The 19,171-nt window shown below is 45.8% G+C and overlaps 3 protein-coding genes and 1 long non-coding RNA gene across 5 annotated transcripts in view; all 4 read left to right on the top strand.

Moving 5' to 3' along the window:
* The window catches only part of sesn4 (sestrin 4), a 28,478-nt gene extending 27,155 nt beyond the window's left edge, over positions 1–1,323 (top strand). Inside the window, exon 11 of the transcript XR_015098938.1 lies at positions 5–1,323. The gene's annotated coding sequence lies outside the window, so the exon portion shown is untranslated. The remainder of the gene's footprint in view (positions 1–4) is intronic.
* Positions 1,324–1,775: 452 nt separating this feature from the next.
* ubl3b (ubiquitin-like 3b) lies at positions 1,776–12,347 on the top strand. Its single transcript, XM_086101308.1, has 6 exons — positions 1,776–1,937; positions 2,242–2,355; positions 8,376–8,484; positions 9,432–9,518; positions 9,620–9,697; positions 10,888–12,347. Exons 2-6 carry the CDS (start codon positions 2,329–2,331, stop codon positions 10,938–10,940), a joined length of 354 nt encoding a protein of 117 aa, XP_085957434.1. The 5' UTR covers positions 1,776–1,937; positions 2,242–2,328; the 3' UTR covers positions 10,941–12,347.
* Positions 12,348–15,711: 3,364 nt separating this feature from the next.
* LOC147208877 (uncharacterized) lies at positions 15,712–17,484 on the top strand. 2 transcript variants are annotated; one of them, XM_086101296.1, is made up of 6 exons: positions 15,712–16,094; positions 16,164–16,277; positions 16,364–16,705; positions 16,799–16,862; positions 17,038–17,147; positions 17,321–17,484. In XM_086101296.1, exons 2-5 carry the CDS (start codon positions 16,260–16,262, stop codon positions 17,076–17,078), a joined length of 465 nt encoding a protein of 154 aa, XP_085957422.1. In that variant the 5' UTR covers positions 15,712–16,094; positions 16,164–16,259; the 3' UTR covers positions 17,079–17,147; positions 17,321–17,484. The 2 variants fall into 2 exon arrangements, with proteins under 2 accessions (XP_085957422.1, XP_085957414.1); XM_086101288.1 differs by having other exon boundaries at positions 17,298–17,484.
* Positions 17,485–17,525: 41 nt separating this feature from the next.
* Positions 17,526–18,809, top strand: LOC147208876 (uncharacterized). The gene is made up of 2 exons (XR_015098930.1): positions 17,526–17,582; positions 17,659–18,809. It is a non-coding gene; the product is annotated as an uncharacterized LOC147208876 (long non-coding RNA).
* The last annotated feature ends 362 nt before the right edge of the window (positions 18,810–19,171 follow it).

The raw sequence follows: 19,171 nt of genomic DNA, 5'->3' as shown, positions 1-19,171 counted from the left end.
CAAGGGCCGCGGGGGGTGCTGGAGCCTATCCCAGCTGTCTTCGGGCAGTAGGCAGGAGACACCCTGAATCGGTTGCCAGCCAATCGCGGGGCACACAGAGACGAACAACCAACCGCACTCACGCTCATACCTAAGGACAATTTAGAGTGTTCAATCAGCCTGCCATGCATGTTTTTGGAAACCGGAGAAAACCCACCGGGGGAGAACATGCAAAGTCCACACAGGAAGGCCGGAGCCGGGATACAAACCCATGACCTCTGCACTGTGAGGTCAACGCACTAACCACTGAACCACCGGGCCGCAGGTCATTATAATTGAGTACAATTGTTTCTTACATTAAAAAAGATATATATACTCTATATGTTGCAATAAAATTACCCTGAAAAGTCAAATTTGTGTTACTTAAGTACATGTAACAGATTAAATTTAGCATTTTGGACTGTCATTAATGACAGTCACACAGGATTTATCATCAAAAATTGTTATTTGGGTTGATCTGAATAGAATATCCCGTGGCGGGGAATATATATATATATATACACACATTTTTTCATATATATATATATATATATATATATTTTTTTTTTTCATAGAGAGAGAGAGATGTGGCAAAAGTACACAAACGTTGTACTTAAGTAGAAGTAAATACTTGAGTAAAGGAAAGTATAGACATCTGAAAAATCAACTTAAAATGGTTGCACCACTCAATATGTCCCGCTCATACAGTTGATTCACCATGTCAACTCCACAAACATTTTAAGGTAGTGATTGTATGGGAGGGCACAAAGTGTGCTCCATGTCGGTTATTGTTTACCTGGCTGGCAACAACGTGGTGTGTTCTTTTTCTGTTTTATTATTCAAATTATCACTATAGAAGTAGATAAACAGGAAGCATGGAAATAACACGTGTAAGCCAAAGTAACATGTATGATATGATGGCTCATTAGATTTAGAGCCTAAAATTCATGTTTAATGTGTTTTTTTTCTTCCTTGCTGATCACTTGTGTGATGATTAACATATTCTCCCAGTTACACCGAAACATACAAAGTACTATGTAGTACAATTTGTGTGTTTTGTTACTCATCTTTAACTCTTGGTTGAATTTTAAAAAAGAGATACTGTATTGCTTTGATAGGAAGCTGGATAATTTATTAAACTGGGGATCCTTGCATCTGTTTCTCCAATGTTTCTCGTACATTAGGATGAGATGTGGAGAGCTTCGATTAACACTCGTGTGGGTTCATTTGCCTTTGATGGTTAATGTGAATGAGCAGAAAATGCACAGACATATCAAAATAAAATGGTCATTAATTGAATTACAACCATCATGTAAAAACAGAGTCAATATTGGGATTGTTTTTTTATGCCCCCTTTGTCTTGACAATGACATTGATGTGTCAAGAAACCCCCCACCCCCAGTCCTCCAAATGCATTTTTTAAAGACAGCTTCCAAATTGACTTTTTATTTAACCAAGAAATTTCAAATTTATATTATAAAATGATTTCAGTCACACAACATTTAAAGGGTACAATAACTACAGTGCAGTCCAGTGGCATGAAGTACAAATACTTTGTGACAGTATTCAAGTTGATTCATCAGGTATTTGTACTGGCATAGGTATTTTCTGATTTTTTTATCCCGACATTTGAAAGCATTTTTTATTTTATATTATTGCTGTCATAAATCGTACTATTATCTCAATTTCGTTTCTGAATGAACGGTCGTCGTGTCGGAACGTCATTTCCCGGCGTGCATTGCGGCTGTTTTGTGTGTTTACAATCAGCTGACATCCGGCGTCTTCTCGTCCATTAGCGGACGAGTTCCACATTCAGCCTTGTCCATCTGCACTCGATATTTACCCTCGTCAGAGAAGCGACACTCGATGATTCTTCCACGCTGCTGAATGCGCATTTTGGCCGCCGTCGTCAAATGCAGGTGAGCTCGACGTCAAGTAAATGAACGGCGTGGATTTTGCTCCTCGCCACTTAGCTTCCTTATAGCCAGCGGCGGCTGGTTTGGCGTAAGCTAATGCTAACTTTAGCCGAATCACCCCCCCCCCCCCCTTTCCTTTTCCGCACTTTGATGGGTTCGATTTTGTCCGGCACCCTGACGGATTTTATGTCAAATCTAGGTAGTGCAAGCACTTGATATTACGACGCCGCCGCCCACATAATTGATGCCGTGCAGTTGTGTCGCTTGTAAAAGGTTATAAAAACGTCGTCGTGTTGTTTGTTGCCAGGGCTCTGGCCCCGTCTGCTGCAGCTGAAGCACACCCGTCCTGCCTCCTCTCTGCTCCGGCTACGCTGCCTTGTCTCCTCGCTGAGTTATGAGCACCCACCAGGACCTTGACATGGTCAGTCAGCCTAACTAGTACATATTGTGCTTACCCTGGGAATACTTTGCAATTTGCACCCATTGCTCAACGTTTCGCACATTTGATCACAATGACGTAACACGGTGAAAAAAGTCGGAAGTACTCTCGAATGGCTTCACGAGTAAACAAACCATTTCAGTCATTTGACTTAGGCAAATAGACGTATAGAGTATCTGTATCATCAGATTCTGAACCTGAATTACGTACACCGAATTTAATCGCTATCAATTAGAATTCATTTACACTTTTAAAATAATAAGGAAAATCAACATCCAGTTCCAAATTCAGCTAAAAATTCAGCCGCAAAGCGTCACTTAGGCTTCCGGGTCACCAGGACAGCCAGGTCAGGTGGCAGCCTCCAACGCCAGCCAATCGTGTGAAATGAATCACCTCTGAAAATTAGTTGTCCTTCATTCAATGCGGCAGTGTGTATATAAATAATAATAGTGCAAATATCAACTGCGTCTGATTCCTTGGAAAAAAAAGATATGCCCTGCGCAGCAAGCATTATGTTGGCCAGTTGTGAGCAGTTCACCTGATTACTCTGACGTAACGCGCGTAGTAACAAAGCACTTTTCACTTATCACTTGTTTGTTGGACTGATTTGTTGTAAATGTGTCATTTTAGATACCACTCCCAATCATGTCACGTTTCGTGTTCTTCCTTAGACGAATAAAAAGACATTTACAGTGGCATTGGCCTGTGAATGCAACCAGCCTGAGCCTCCAAAAGTCAAGGTCTCTGAGCCTCTACGTCTGAAAAACATGATCGTCCCTCACCCTTATATCTGCTCATGCCCACTTCAAAGGCACAAGTCTTTCAATATCATAATGATGGTTCTGAACTTGAAGTTGTAAAAATACACAGCAAGGACGAAGTATATCATAGTCAGAGGCACTTGTCGTTGATAAAATTCATGAAAATAGCATTGGAAATGACGGAATGAACCTTTGTGGTGGGTCAAAGTAACCTCAATGGACTTGCCCATCAGTTGGTCTTAAAAAAATGTGTCTGCGAATTGACCAATTTACATAAAAATCAACAGAAGCCGAGAAAAATATATTATAAAGATTAATTTATGGGTTTGAAAAATGCTCGTCGTCACCGATAAGTTTTTTAGAGGGGGTTTTGCCTCCTATGAATTTGGAAAATGTTATACTCTTGTAAAACATATACCGTATTTTCCGCACTATAAGGCGCACCTCAAAGCATTCGGTTTTCTCAAGTGCGCCTTATAATCTGATGCGCCTTATATATGGATCAATATTCTATATATGGATCAATATTCTGATTTCTTGGATATGGTATTTTAAATGTTCTGTAAAGCGCTTCGCTACAGCTGCGGCGGTTGTGAAAGCTCTCTATTTAAAAAAGCTGTATTGCATTGTATTCTCTTTAGCGTAACTCCATCTAGTGGTTGCATAATGGAACCGCAGCCACTATTGTAGCTTCGATGCACCTTATAATGCGGTGCGCCCTATATATGGGCCCCTCCCCCCCTTCCCATTCACCCCCCCCCCCCCTTATACATGTTATGTCTTGTGACTTGTTGTAACTGTCTAATGCTTATTCATGTGCTAGGGTCTTTTTTATCCTGGACTTAAATTATCCTCGGAAGAGGATAGTTCGAGCGTGGTTTTTTTTCCCTCTCCCTACCCAGCGTTTTTCCTTTCTGAATTCTGATTGTAATTTCCCCATTGCGGGACAAATAAAGGATATCTTAATCTTAATCTTGATATGAAAACAGTTTTTAAATCGGCCATACATTGAAGGTGCGCCTTTTACGCCGAAGCGCTTAATAGTGTGGAAAATACGGTACTTGCTCTTCGGAGGAATTTCCAAGTCACAATTAAAATAAGGACGTGTGTTCTTATGTCACCGGTTGTGGTGTTTAGTTGGAAGGTGACTCATGCCAACAAAGTGAAATGTGGTAAAAAAACACTTCCATCGATCTCAAAATGCGCAATCAAGAATGTGGCTTGTTCAGAGTGACCGATTCTGACAGGCAGTCAGTGCCGGGTAAAACTAATAAAAGGCTTGAATGGTTTTCGCCTTCTTCTCTGCACTTGTAGTTTGAATGTATGAAGTGTCAGTTGAAAAGATGATATTACGTGAGTTATTAATTTGCTTCCAAGAGAGATGGAACACTGGGCCTAATTAAAATTAGCGATCTGGATAGGCTGGTCGATAAATACGTACGATGAAATCAACCCATTCTTGCTTTTTATGGACTTACATTGTGAATATATTTGGCCAGCCAAAGACTCCATAAATTCTGCTTAGCAACGCCAGCTAAACTTGGCTCCTCCCAGACAAACACAGATATAGAAACACATCCAAATACTTCCTTGACACCAATTAGCGTTTTACTCTTTGCCAGATTTTTGGTGCCGCTTTGTGCACCTTGAGGCGTTACACAAAGAAATCTAGAGTCAAGGCCACAATATGTCACACCCTTGGCAAATGTTAACTTAGTTACTTTTGTTCTACCAGTAAGTCTTCTCTTGATTGGAAATGATAAAGGGCGTCTGTCAGAAGACAATAGCATGACGGGGGGGAAAAATAAAATTCTCAGATTTTATTGACATTTGAACACAAAAAAAAAATGGTATGTCCAGAATTATTGGTTCCCTTTTATAAATTCAGTCCATGGAAATAGCAAAATTTCTGTACCATTCCCAAAGCTTATATACCGGTATGTCTTTGCAGCATCGTTATGTGAGTCGGTGACTTCATTTGAGGAGCAATTTCCAAATATTCTGGAGCAATTTTTGGGTATTTTTAAAATTTTTATTTTTATTTTTATTTATTTTTTGGGCCGGTTAATTCCAGGGCCCCGAATTAAGGGTTTTATTAACCAATAAAATTACAATATTTTGTTTTTCTATCATCAACAGTTTTATTTTTGTTAAAGTCACCTTGTTTATTGCAGCTAGACTGTATTTTCTTCCAGAGAAGCAAAGCATTTTTTTTATTTAACCATAAGATGTACTGTGATGTCACATGAGAAGATTTATTGTGCAGACTTCAAAAGTCGAAATTACAACTCAAGACTCTTTTATGAAATCAGACAAATAAGATTATTGATATTACAAATATTTCTAACTATACATAATACATGTAACATTATAGGCTACTTCTCCTGGCTGACGGCAACCGCAAACCGAACTTGTTTCATTTCTGGTTATGATTATGGCGACTATTTTTTTTTTCTTCACTGCAAAGTCCAGCCAGGTATTCATTTGTCTTGCTATTATGTAAAAGCTGAGAACTATTTGTTTTTCCCGACAACTATGCCTTTTCTTGTTTTGTTTTGTTTTTTTGGGCTTGTGTGGGTAGGTGTGCGGTTGGGCGGGCGGACGCGGGTCCAGGGTTACGGATTAACCAATGTCCGTAAACACTTCACCGAGACAGTGACTGCTGCCCGCGTGAACGCCATCTGTCTAATCTCGGTTAAAACATTGCCCTACTTTCCTTTAAAGGTTGCGACGGCCATTGACTGTACCCCGGCCGGTGCTTAAGTCCTGACCGCCGTGCCCCCTGTTTCCGAATTGGCATACCACACACACACACACACAGATCAATGTGCAAGATTTTTTTTGCGGGGGGGGGGGGGGGTCACTTGACAGGTATTTCTGTCCTGGGGAATGTTCAGTTATAGCGGCGGTCGCATGTGCACGCATAGATATGATTAAGATAATCTCAAATCAGGACGAGAGGCAGCTTTTGGATGGTAAACGAACGGCACAAAGTGGGTTTTATGTGTCTTGGTTTTTTGGTTGTCGATTAACAAAGCAAGAAAACATTTACCAAAAAAGGTTTTTTTTTGTGTGAGTGTGTCAAGTTGGCGATGTGTTGAAATATGGTTGTTGTAGTTTTTCTCACGGGGGGCAGCTTGCATTTGAAAAGTGTGGCTCGTTAAAAATGAGCTTTTCATTTCTTTTGATGTTTTCATCAAGGTCAATCTGTGCTGGATTTGTTATTCGTTTTTTGTTTTTTTAGTGGCGTTCAAGGTTTTCAACTCAATTAAAATGTGGAAGTTCAAAGTTTGTATAAAAATGTGTTTGTGTGAAAAGGCTCATTGAGCCTTTTTTTTTTGGTATAATTGAATTCATACAAACATTAAAATCTGATCATCACGAGGATTTGTTGTATTTGGCACACGAAAAGGAGTTACATTTCCCGTCATAGGTGCATTAATCCTTCATGATGTCGGACATCTTGCCCAATCTAGAAGCGTGACTCTAGCTAAAGCAGTTGCTGGTGTTTTATTTATTTTTTAATTTTTTAGGAAAATGTAAGACCATCAAGAGCGGCTAAGCCTTTGAGAGCCCCGCAAGCCCCTCATTATCACAAAAAAAAAAAAGTCATTCTAACAGCGTTTGAAGGATTTGATGTGCAGGCCCTTTGGATTGGAGAACCTCAAGGACGCTGTCGTTGCAAGATGTTGCCACGGGAAACGGGGCAGATTGGCGCTTGTTTTCATTTGATGGCGGATGAAAAGGGGCACGGGGAGGGGAAGCTTGTTCATATGACATGGGTATGTAGACCCCACTTTGAGGTTATTCGGTTCAGAGGAGGGAGGGGCAACCGCGGGAAGGGGCGGCGATGGGGGGGCGTATTTGTAAACAGATCAAGAGAGCGGGATTGCCCTGCCTTGACGTCACACCTCGTGGTGAAGTCTTTGTTCTTCTCACCTCGCCTCTTTCGTGATGTTCGCAAAACGTGAGCGAGTAGACAGGACTGAACAGTTGGGATGTTTCGTCTTTGGCACAACAAATCACCTGAAAGCGTCGTGCATTTGTCTTCTACCTCCAGGGAACCCCCCCCCCCCCCCCCACACACACACACACTTTTAACCACATTTGTTGATGTTATGAAGCAGTTTTTTTCCACCCGGTAAATAATGGGAATATAGTTCCTAGCGGGTGTAACATTCTTGACTCACCTGCGGTTGTTAAAAATCTGCAATATAGAGAGACTCATAGGACAAGAAATAGAAAATAGCTTTACGAAAATCTCACCCATTTAAAATTTAACTATCGAACTTTTTTTTTTTTTTTGCAGCTGCGGTTCCAACCAAATGAACAATTTTTTATATATATTTTTTATAGCATATCAGCGGTGCAGCACAAAATACCGACACAAGCAAATTCCATTTCTATATCCTGTCTTCTTACCTTTTGGCTGACTCATTGATTTCCTCTCAATCCAAGTCTTACACAAACGTAACAATTAGACCAGGTGCTTTCCGATCACGTGATCGTATCGGCATACACTTGTCGAAACTTTTTCAAAAGTCCCGTCGTGGCTGTTCTCAATTTCTCGCACGAAAGAAGAAACGAGAACCTCTTACATCACATCACTCTAAGGAAATGAAAAATGACTGTGTGTGTGTGTGTGTGTGTGTGTGTGTGTGTGTGTGTGTGTGTGTGTGTGTGTGTGTGTGTGTGTGTGTGTGTGTGCGTGCGTGATTTTTACCACCCTGAAGTCTTCTGGAATTCCTGCTGCATTTTTTAAAACATTATGAAGGGGGTGTCCCCTGTTCTATTTTTAGTTCTTTGTTCCAGCACGTTGCTTAGTGCCCCCCCCCCCCCCAATTAAAGCACCTCCCAAGCACACGTTGAAGCCCAACACCCTCCCTTCTTTGCTACGCCCTGGCCATGCAAATTTAATAACATGGCCCGGAGCTGTCTGGGACACCTGCGGTTAGCGCATTAGCCCGACAGACAGAGAGGGATGCTTGGGAGCTGGCCGCCCATCCGGCCCCGCCCCTTTTCTCTGACGACGTCTGGCAAACGGCGCTCACTCGGGGCGCGGCGTCAGAAGGGTGGGGATCGGCTGCGGGGCTAAATCTCATTAGAGCGGAATGCCCGTCTCCTCGTGTCCCCCCGTGCCGGCCGAGGTTAGAGGAGGTGGACCCGTTCGGCCGGGGACAGATTCCCGGGATGCGATGACGGTGTGGTGTTGCTAACGAATATGATGTTTTGATGTCTCAGGTGCACCTTCGCCTCATCCTGGTTAGCGGGAAAACGCAGGACTTCACCTTTTCGCCAAACGACTCGGCCACGGACATCGCGAAGCACGTTTTTGAAAACTGGCCCACGGGTGAGGTTCTTGTTTGCCTTGGTCAAATGACCTGAAAGAGTTTTTTTTTTGTTGTTGTTGTTTTTTTTTTTTTTTCCTAACCCAAGCTACGCCTGTGCGTGCAAGCGAGTGAGACATCATGTTGAAATTTCCTGTCAGGTCTCGGTTTCATCGTCAGTGTTTACCCAAGGCCACAAGTATTACAGCACCAACCATGACGGTGCTGCTCACAGTTGTCTTCTCTGACTGTGTACATAGAAAAATTCCTCATTATATACAGTATGTTGGCCGACATGAGCACATCAGCGGGCCACCTAGGCTGCCACTTAATTAAAAAAACAAAACAAAAAAAACAAAACAATACATGACAAAATTTGCTGGCCTACCTGTGGAAGTAATCGTGGCGTGACAAGGGGTCCGTGAATGGGATCGATGCACAGCAGGGATAAAATGACAAGGATCAATTTAAGTGGATAAAACAAAAAAAATTGAGGCTGAAATATATTTTAAAAAAGGAAGAATGATAAGATAAGATAAGAAAACCATTAGAATGTATTGCTTTGGTCACATTTGCGAAGTTTGTGTCCCTGGTCTCGGGCCAGCAACAGCGAATTTAAATTGGCCCGATGCTGTCAGGTCTTGGACCCGGGTCGTCGGGCCACCATTAATGTCGGACACTGGAATAACACTTTTCATAGCACGTGTTTGAGCCGTGAATGAATGAATGAATAAAATCAGCCTCCTCTTGGCCTCCCCCGTGGATAACTCAATGCAATTCGACGCATTGTAAATATTTTGGCTCCGTTATACTTCTATCAGTTTTTTTTCCCTAAACTTTAAGCCTGGGTTGTTTGAAGGCGTGCACTATATTTTTACGAATATGTGAGCTATTGGAAGGGTGACTCCATTTCCCCAGAGCAATTTATGCTGTAACTCTCGTCTCTCCCAATTTCTCTTTGTCTATCCAGGATGGGAGGAGGAGCGGGTAAGCAGCCCGAGCATACTGCGCCTCATCTTCCAGGGACGCTTTCTTCATGGCAACGTGACCCTCGGAGGTGAGACTCCCACTTGATTTCTTCCCGCTGTCTCCTCAGCCGTTTTCCTGTTTCTTATCATTCGCCGAGAGATGACCGAATCACTGTGTTGTTTCTTCCAGCATTGAAGCTGCCCCCGGGCCGAACCACCGTCATGCACCTGGTTGCCAGGGAAACGCTTCCAGAGCCCAACTCTCATGGTGAGCACACAAAATAGACTCGTACGCCACGCGTCCATAATGCCGTGCGGATTTAAATCCCAGGTTACACGCCGTTGTCGACCGACTTCCTCACTGCCGGTCTTGACTTGATCTCATTTCCTTATTTGCACCCTCCTGGGTGCTTTTATCCTCGCTTCAACCTGATCTCATCCCACCGGAGATGTCATCGCTTGAGGAGAGACAACGTGTACACGAGCGTTGGAAAGCAAAATCGCAACATGGATTTGTGATTTTTAAATCCTAAACGAGTTGGATTGGCAGCCCTAACTGTTTTTTTAGCACCTTGGGGTGCAAAAATCGCAGAATACCGTATTTTCACGACCATGGAGGCGCCCTTAACTCATTCAGTACCAGCCAATCCTGGACCAAGTCTGAAAAGACGTTTAAAAACGTCTTTGGGAGTGAATGAGTTAAAAGTCTTAAGCTTTCTCCAAAATGGAGAACGAGCTTTGCTATGTTAAGAAAATGAAGCTGACTTTCATTTCATTTTACATTTAAGAAAAGAGGTTGAGGCATGTGACACTTCTCAGGCAGTTCAACTGTCCAACAAGAGAGTTTGTAGCTTTACTCTCAAGCAAATTTCCATGAGTTCTTGGACATTTTTCTACCCAATAATGACGATATGTTGATGTTTTGGGCAGTTGCCACAACCAAACAATGGAGGAATTGGGCTCAAAATCGGCCCTATTATTATTAGTAGTAGTAGTAGTAGTAGTAGTATTTTACGCGCTTTAAGACACATGAGATAAACTCAATTTTAATGTGCAAATAGAACTTTTCAGGTGTATCTTTTTTTTTTTTTTTCTTCATTATGCCGACACGCAACATCCTAATATTCAGTTTTGGGTGGGGGGGGTTTCTTGTTGAAGTTGCATTTTAAACTTCTGATCCATCCTAAATGCTGCGCCTTGCATTTTTACTTTGCTGGTTGTTAGTACGTGTCAATAAAATTAATTTATACATGTGACTATTGCTGAGGAGAGGATTTAATTTCCCATACAGGATGAATAAAATATCCCTATTGATATCCAACTCGTACTTGACATTTGAGAGTATTTCCTTCCAGGGAAAATTGCATCAAACACAATATAGCCATGCCTGAATTATCATTATCATTGTCATCATCATCAATCTCACTTCTTCTCATCTCTGCTTTCCTTTTTTTTTAGGTCAAAGAAACAGAGAAAAAACCACAGAGAGCAATTGCTGTCTCCTCTTGTAAGGAAACCGCCCTTCCCCTACACCCTGATATAAATAAATACATGATACGATATCAGCACACATACACACACAGAAACATACACACGCGCGTCCTCCTCTTGCCAGTCATCCTGTCAGCGGTGGACGAAATCACTGGAAGTCTACTTGATGTTTTTGTTTCGTCCTGTCAGGTTTTTTTTTTTTTTTTTTTGTGCCAACTTCTTCATGCATAACGCTTAACTCCAAATATTTCAACATCTGCATTTGTGCCCGAACTGAACTGCTGGACACCTTCCCTCCACACACACACACACACTTGAATAGAGCCCGGATGCTTTTTTTTGTGGATCCCCAGTTCTGACTGAACGCTGTTAACCCCTAAATGCACTTAACCCCGTTTCATGGCAAGTGTGTATTGTTGTTCATCCTGCGCCTCCCGCCGTCTCCTCCTCCACGGAAGTTACTTTCTCTCAAAACACAGTACTTGTGCCATGTTCTTCATCCCACGTTTCTGCCTCGGCACCGGTTGGCATCTGTGCCATGAAAATCTTTGTTTCTTTGTTCGGACCAACGGAAAAAGGGGCAAAAGAAAAAGGAAAAAAAAAAGACTTGAGGAAGGAAAAAGGAAAAGGGTCGGCCTCAAAAGGGAACACGCTGTGTGCCCTGTGGGTCACAGCAGGCCAGTCGAGCTCAAAGTTGAAGTGGGATTCTTCGGGGGTGGGAAAAGGAAATTGTGGATTTGCCCTCCTGTTTAGTTGAATGCCGTCTCTACTTCTCGTTTGCCTTTTATCGTGGAATCCAGTAATATCATTAATATTGAAATTTAAATATATCAATTTTTATCTTGTGTATAGGTATTTGTTTGCGAGTGCGTGCGTATGATTGATGCTTGGTGGGAGGGGGGGTAGCGTCACAGAGGGAGCGGTGACGAGCTTTGCTACCAGGTGGGAATAAAATGGAACTGTTTTACGTTTCCGAGTGCCCTTTGCGTTGTGATCTTTTTTTTATTTTTTTTGTCTTATCAGTGTCACTGCTATGAACTCTAGTCCATATGAATTCATGTACAGACTAACTTGCAAAGTGGGCTCTCGGCGCTTGTATGATAAAGTGATCAATCTTGAAATTAGGCAAACGCGCCCCACTTTTTACTCTGGAGAAAAGCTTGAACGGCTGCCTAATGTCTCTCCTCATGTCATCTGTTTTATACACGATGTACTTTAATAGGCTGTCTTTGAAATGGTTGACTTTTGGTGTATTAAGTATTAAGATGACCTCTGGATTTATGGCTGTCTTTGAAATGGTTGACTTTTGGTGTATTAAGTATTAAGATGACCTCTGGATTTAATGGCATATTGTATAGAAGTGTGAATATTAATAATAATAATAATGAATTCTGTCCGAAATAAATTCCTCTCACCCATGTAGAAAATGCTTTCATTTTATTCAAGAACGTTCTGCAATATGTTTTCATGAACCTCGGATTTCCCCAAGGTGTCCGTTTTCTTGAGCTCAATAGCCGACTTGTCTAAGTTCATGTGAACGTTTTCAAAATCACCAAAACACCTCTCATACTCACCCCCAAAAAACTCCCACACAGCAAAAAAAAATTCTCAGGCTCACCACCAAAGAAAAATCTTGCACGCCAATAAAACTCAAGGGTGAATGGTTTTAGTGTGTGTGTAGGGTCTGAGTTATTTTTGGCCCGTGTGGCACCACCTGCTGCTCCGGCACAAGTAGTTGTCTCCCTTTCCACTTTCAACATCAAATGTATTCATTCATTCGTTTTCCGATCTGCTTCATCCTCGCAAGGGTGGTGCTGGAGCCTATCCCAGCTGTCTTCGGGCAGTAGGCGGGTCACACCCTGAACCGGTTGCCAGCCAATCACAGGGCAAACAGAGACCAACAACCATGCACGCTCACACTCACACCTGAGGACAATTTAGAGTCTTCAATCAGCCTGCCGTGCATGTTTTTGGAATGTGGGAGGAAACCGGAGTACCCGGAGAAAACCCACGCAGGCACAGGGAGAACATGCAAACACCACACAGGAAGGTCGGAGCTGTGATGGAACCCGCGACCTCTGCACTGTGAGGTCAACGCGCTAACCACTGGACCACCGGGATGAGTTCACAATTTTTTCTTTTTTGGCTACTGATATACTGATGAAGTTTTAAAACTTGTACAACCATAAAGACGAAGAAGCAGCTGGCCGGCATCAAGTGCTCTTCCCTTCAGCACTTCACTGCACCGCACTCCACCCTGAACTGGTCGTCAATCAGTGCGCACATAGAGAGAAAAAGACATTCATACCCACATCCACCTCGTCATTGAATATGAACCGATCCTATGCTCCCCGCACACACGACAGGCGAGTGCTACGAGCAACTTCCAGAGTTGTACCCTGCATCGAAACTGTCATGGTGTAATTCTCCTTATTTTCCTCAAGGTGACAGTAGTCCTCCCGCTCAATTGCTCCTTCATGTAAATGCAGACATCATCTCCATCACGTCACTGGCCAAACTCTCACACTTGACTTCATACGTTCAAACCATTTTCAGCTGTTTTGCTTTTTTTTTCTCTCTTTCCCCACCTCAATTTGAACAAACTGTACTGAACCGATGAAAAAAAAATGCTTGTGCTCGAACTGCTTTTCTTTCCACACGTCCTCACGGTGACTTTTGAAGGCCTTCAACGTGTCGGCTGAGTGTTTCGGAGAGGCCGGCGCAGGCAACGTGTTGAAATGAGTCGCTACTTGGGCGCGGTGGATGAATTGTTTTCTGGGCTCGATTTGACATGAACGCAGGCGTACGTACGTACGCGCGCACGCCGGGCCGCGCGCCAAAAGTAAATATGCCGCCGTCAAGAAGCGGCCCGTTGGGAATTTTTTACGCGTGCGTTGAACGTTCCTTCAAATAGCCTTCACATGAAAACCGCTTACAGGTGTGCTAATAGATTTGCTAATCCCTGACATGTTTAGAAAATGGCTACGTTTATCCCTCCACTTGACTACCCAGTCAGCAAAGGCATCTGGCCCGGATTCGGCATGAAGCTGGCACAGCTGGCCTTGAGTTGGCACTGGCATAATGCATGTGGGCCGAACACGGCCCAAGAGTGGCAAAGGAGGCACTGGCTTGACTCTGGCAAACCAGATGAGGGCCAGTTGTGGAGTGAAGTATTTGGGCCAAAAATCAATTTACAACTCCGGCCCGTATATGGCCAGCCAGTATTGAGCCACGCTTAAATGCGGTTTCAGATTTATTTTTTCAACACACAGCATTGTTTTACAATTGCACACCGATGCGGAATTCCATTCATCACACACACACACACACACACACACACACGCGTGCGAGGTTAAATCAGGCCCGCAGGATAATTTAAAAATGAAAAAAATGCATAAAAGACAGAATGAATATTTTAAATAAAGTGCAATTCATTGAGTATCCGCTAGAGGACACTGTTTTGACCAGAGAAGAAGACAACAGCAGCCTCAGTCCGTCCCTGAGACAGACCCATGTCAGCAGACGCTATCAATAGCACTCTCACATTTACACATTTAATAGCACTCTCCTTAGTTTGTAAGGTGTAGGCAGGGATTACATTTAGATTTTATGTGCACGTGTAAATGGTTTAAAACTTCCTTTCTTGATAAATCTTGTTTAATCATAAAGTGCATTACTATATTTTTCAATACCGGTCGGTGAAGGCCCTCGTTATCGAGGAATGCGGCCCCCAGGACAAGGCGACGGCTCCTGGTGCTTGTGTCTCCGATGACTGTAGAGGCCCAGTCTTCCCCGAAAGCCCCGCCCGCAGGATTGACAGAAGTGGGTTGGGGGGCCGGGCGGTTGCCGGGCCCTCTCCTTCCTCCGCGCTCGCCGGTCCTCCTCCGCAGCGACGCGTCGAGTCTCGAGGACCTGGACCCCGCCCCGCACAGCCCCACGCCAGGCCGCCCTATCCGCGGCCAGGTCAGCCCACTGTGCCGGGGGAATCCGGCACCGCTGAAGATGACCCTTTAGCTGGTCTTTGAATCGTCTTTTCGGGCCACCGCGGGGACGGGTGCCCTCCAGCAACTCCGCGTAGAGGAGCTGCTTCGGGAGACGGTCGTCGCTCATCCGCTGCACGTGGCCGGCCCACCGCAGTTGGGCCAGGGTGATCATGGCCTCGATACTCGTGAGGCCAGCCCGGGTGAGGATCTCATTATTAGTCACTCTCTCCTCCCAGGAAACGTTGAGGAGAGATCGGAGTCATCCTTGGTGGAACCTCTCGAAGCCTCTTGATGCTGCTCCGATAGAGGGTCCAACATTCGGCGCCATAGAGAAGGGTCGGGAGGACGACAGACTTATACACCATGATCTTCGTGTTGGTGGAAATGGCGTGATTCCTGAAGACCCGACGACCGAGGCGTCCAAAGGCTGTGTGGGCTGCCTGGATACGGTAAGTGAGGTCCTCCGTGAGGCCGGCGTCCTCCTGGATAATGCTGCCCAGGTAAGGGAACGCCGAGACCTGCTCGATGGGTTCGTCGTCTATGGAGATTTGGGGTGGACGATGGTTCAGGTGGAGGGTCTTTGTCTTTTTGGTGTTGACGGAGAGGCCAAAGGCCCTGTACGCCGCGGCGAAGCCGTCCGCGATGAGCTGGAGGCCCCCGGAGGAGTTGGAGACCGCAGCATTGTCATCAGCGTACTGGAGTTCGCTGACGGTCGTGACCATGGTCCCCCGCCTGCTCCTCAAACGGCTGAGGTTGAAGAGCGACCCTTCAGTTTGGTAGCCTAGAGTGATTCCGTGCTCCTGGACAGGGGTGACGTGGTGGATGACCGCGGCGATGTAGAGGCAGAACAACGTCGGTGCCACCGTGCAGCCCTGTTTGACTCCGGTCCGAACCGGGAATGGGGGAGTCATTTCGCCCTGAGTCAGGACGCAACCCTTCATGCCGTCGTGAAACATCCGGATGAGGGATATGAATTTGGGGGGGCAGCCTTGACGTTCCAGCACTTTCCAGAGTGCTGCTCGGGGCACAGAATCAAACGCTTTGGCCAGATCATAAAAGATGGCGTGGAACTCCCTCCGCTGCTCCCGGCACTTCTCCAGGAGCTGTCTGGCGCAGAACACCATGTCCGCGGTTCCCCTTCCTGGACGGAAGCCCGCCTGGGACTCCGGAAGAACCCGCTCAGCGAGACAGGTGAGTCGGTCGGCCAGTATACGACAGATGAGTTTTCCAGCAGTTGACAGCAGCGAAATTCCACGATAGTTTCCACAGTCGAGTTTGTCGCCCTTCTTGAATATCGTGACGATGACGGAGTCCTTCAGTTCCCCAGGCACCGTCTCCTCGATCCAGCATTGAAGGATGAAGGTGTGGAGGCGGGTGAGGAGATGTGCACCCCCAGCTTGTAAAAGTTCTACGGGGATGTCGTCGACTCCAGCAGCTTTGTTCTTCTTCATCCTCCTCAGGGCTCCGGAGATCTCCCGGAGAGTCGTCATCCAGTGTTGCACGGGGAGCTGGGGGACAGGATCGAGGAAGCCGTCTATTGCGCATGTCGGACGGTTCAGGAGCTCCATGAAATGCTCCTTCCATCGCTGGTGAGTATCCTCCTTTTCCTGCAGGATGGTGCCGTCCTTTGCCTTCACAGCCATTGGAGGACTGTGAGCCGGACCGATGATCTTCCTCGTTGCTTCGAAGAAGGATCTGGTATCGTGACGGTCAGCGGAACTCTGCATTTGGTGGGCAAAGTTGACCCACCATTGATTTTGGATCCTCCGGATCTCTCTCTGTGCTTCACTCTTGGCTGTCCGGTAGGCTTCTTCAAGTCTCTTGGAGGAAACGCAGTTCTGCCATGCAATGCGAGCCTCTCTCTTTCTTGAAATCAGTGGCTCAATTTCTTCCAGGTTTTCGGCAAACCAGTCGGGATTTCTCCTCTTCTGGACACCGAGGACCTCTTCCGCGGATTTGGTGAGCGCAGTTTTCAAGTGCTCCCAGTCTGAGTGGACAGTGGCAGGAAGGGTCCGAGGTTGAGTGTCCAGTTTGTCCGCGAGGGACGTCTGGTACTGTTCGAGGACTTGGGGATTCCTCAGCAGCCCAACATTGAAACGTATCCTCTTGGGGATCTTCTTCCTTCTTTTCGCAGGCGCGATCTTCAGCCTAAGTCTTGAGGCTACCAGCCTGTGATCGGACCATCCGTCATCCATGGAGCGGATGGCCCTCGTGACCATGACGTCGGATCGGTCGCAGATTCGGGTAAGGACGTAATCGATCAGGTGCCAGTGGCCGGATCTTGGATGTTGCCAGGTGGTCTTGTGCTTGTTGGCCATCCGAAACAGTGTGTTGGTTATTACCATCTCCGTCTCTGCGCAGAGACCAAGGAGTAGTTCTCCATTTTCGTTGCAGTTGCCAACGCCTTCCTTCCCCAGAGTCCCTCCCCAAAGCTGATGGTCCCGGCCCACCCGCGCATTGAAATCCCCCAGAACCAAGAGCTTATCCCGGGGGTTGACGCGGAGGATCAGGCCACGCAGCGCGGCATAGAAGGACTCCTTCGCCTCCTCCGAGGCGTCCAGGGTAGGTGCGTAGGCGCTGATGATGACAAGGGATTGGGATTGACACAGAGGTAGGGTGATGAGGGCGATGAGGGCAGTCCTGCGCTCCGGTCTCTTTGCTCTTGCATTGTCCATCAGGGTTCGTACATTCCAAGCGCCGATTTCCAGGAAAGCAGTCCGGTTTTTATATTTGTATTTGTTTCGCCCGCATAAAGGATGAATCTGCCGGAGGCGGGTCTCCAGCCGATCGATGGCGGTGATGGGCGTGTTTAGGCCGCCTTTTATTGGCCCTTCCTCGGATTGAGGGGAGCAGCGCTGCGACTAGAGAGTCCTGCTCCGCCACCGTGGTCGCTGCCTCTCCCCTGCACCATCACCAGTTCGCAAGGGGAGCGACCATCGTGCCACGGCCGCCGACGTGTGGTTGTGGAGCTAGGGACGTGGGCCCTCATCTGAGCCTGTCCCCGACACCCCGCGCCATCGCCGCCGGACTTCTTGAGGTTGGGGGATCGGGAGAGGGGGGAAACGGGTTGATGGGGCAGAGGGGAGGGGAAGAGGGGGGGGAGAATCGCCATCCTGGGGGCTATGTAGCGTGAGGGAGGGGGACGGGTCGCAACCCCGCCCCCGCACTTCGACCCCGTGGCCAGGGTCCACGGCAGCGCGGTGGCCGACGGTGGTGGTCCAGGGGGTCTGCAGCACCCGAGGTTGGACCGTGGATGCGCCGGGCCCGGTGTTTTATTTTGAAGGGTGGGCATTCCTTCATAACCCATGGGGATGGTCGGCTTGGGGATCCGGTCCGACACCTTGCTAGGCGCTTAACGCCAGGACTGTGGTGGATTTGTATACCGCCGGACGCGGTCCCGCGGGATTTTGCTGACCCGAAGGTCATTACCACTTCGCACCAACTCTCCAGTGATGGAAAGTCCCGTCAATTCGGCGTGGAGGCTCCCTTACGGACTTCACTGCGATCCACTAGGAATTGGCGACGGTTTGATCCGCACCTTTGAGCCTAGGGATCGCAGATCTTTTGCGAAACGCTATCAGACGCTATCAATAGCACTCTCACATTTACACATTTAATAGCACTCTCCTTAGTTTGTAAGGTGTAGGCAGGGATTACATTTAGATTTTATGTGCACGTGTAAATGGTTTAAAACTTCCTTTCTTGATAAATCTTGTTTAATCATAAAGTGCATTACTATATTTTTCAATACCAATTACTTGTTAAAGTTTGTACAATCAATGGGATCAGTTGCAATGCATATATGTGAATGATAAAAGTAAATTGCACATTTGTTGAAAGAAATGTAAGGTGCTTCATGAAATGTTTTGTAAAAGATACGTTCATTAAATTTCAACATTTTCCAAATGTTCTTGTGCTTCTTTATTCCAAAACAAAGGAAAGACATTGTTTTGGTTGTTTATAGCAAAGTATGGTATCATTTTAATGGTCCGGCCCACTTGACATCTACCGAGGCCGTATGTGGCCCACCATGTGAAATGAGTTTGACACCAGTGATGTATAGTAAGGCGTTTTTAGCCGAAAAAAACGACCACGTATAGTAAGGGGTTTTTAGCCGAAACAAAAAACCGACCATGTATAGTAAGGCGTTTTCAGACGAAAAAAACGACCATGTATAGTAGGGCGTTTTTCCACCAAAAAAAGACCATGTATAAATAAGGCATTTTTAGCTGAAAAAACCGACCATTAATAGTTAGGCGTTTTTACAC

The sequence above is a fragment of the Hippocampus guttulatus genome, chromosome 2 (assembly GCF_054856545.1).
Source record: "Hippocampus guttulatus isolate MCC_2025c chromosome 2, RoL_Hgut_1.0, whole genome shotgun sequence".
Classification (NCBI taxonomy): Eukaryota; Metazoa; Chordata; class Actinopteri; order Syngnathiformes; family Syngnathidae; genus Hippocampus; species Hippocampus guttulatus.
This window is presented reverse-complemented; position numbering and strand designations above follow the sequence as displayed.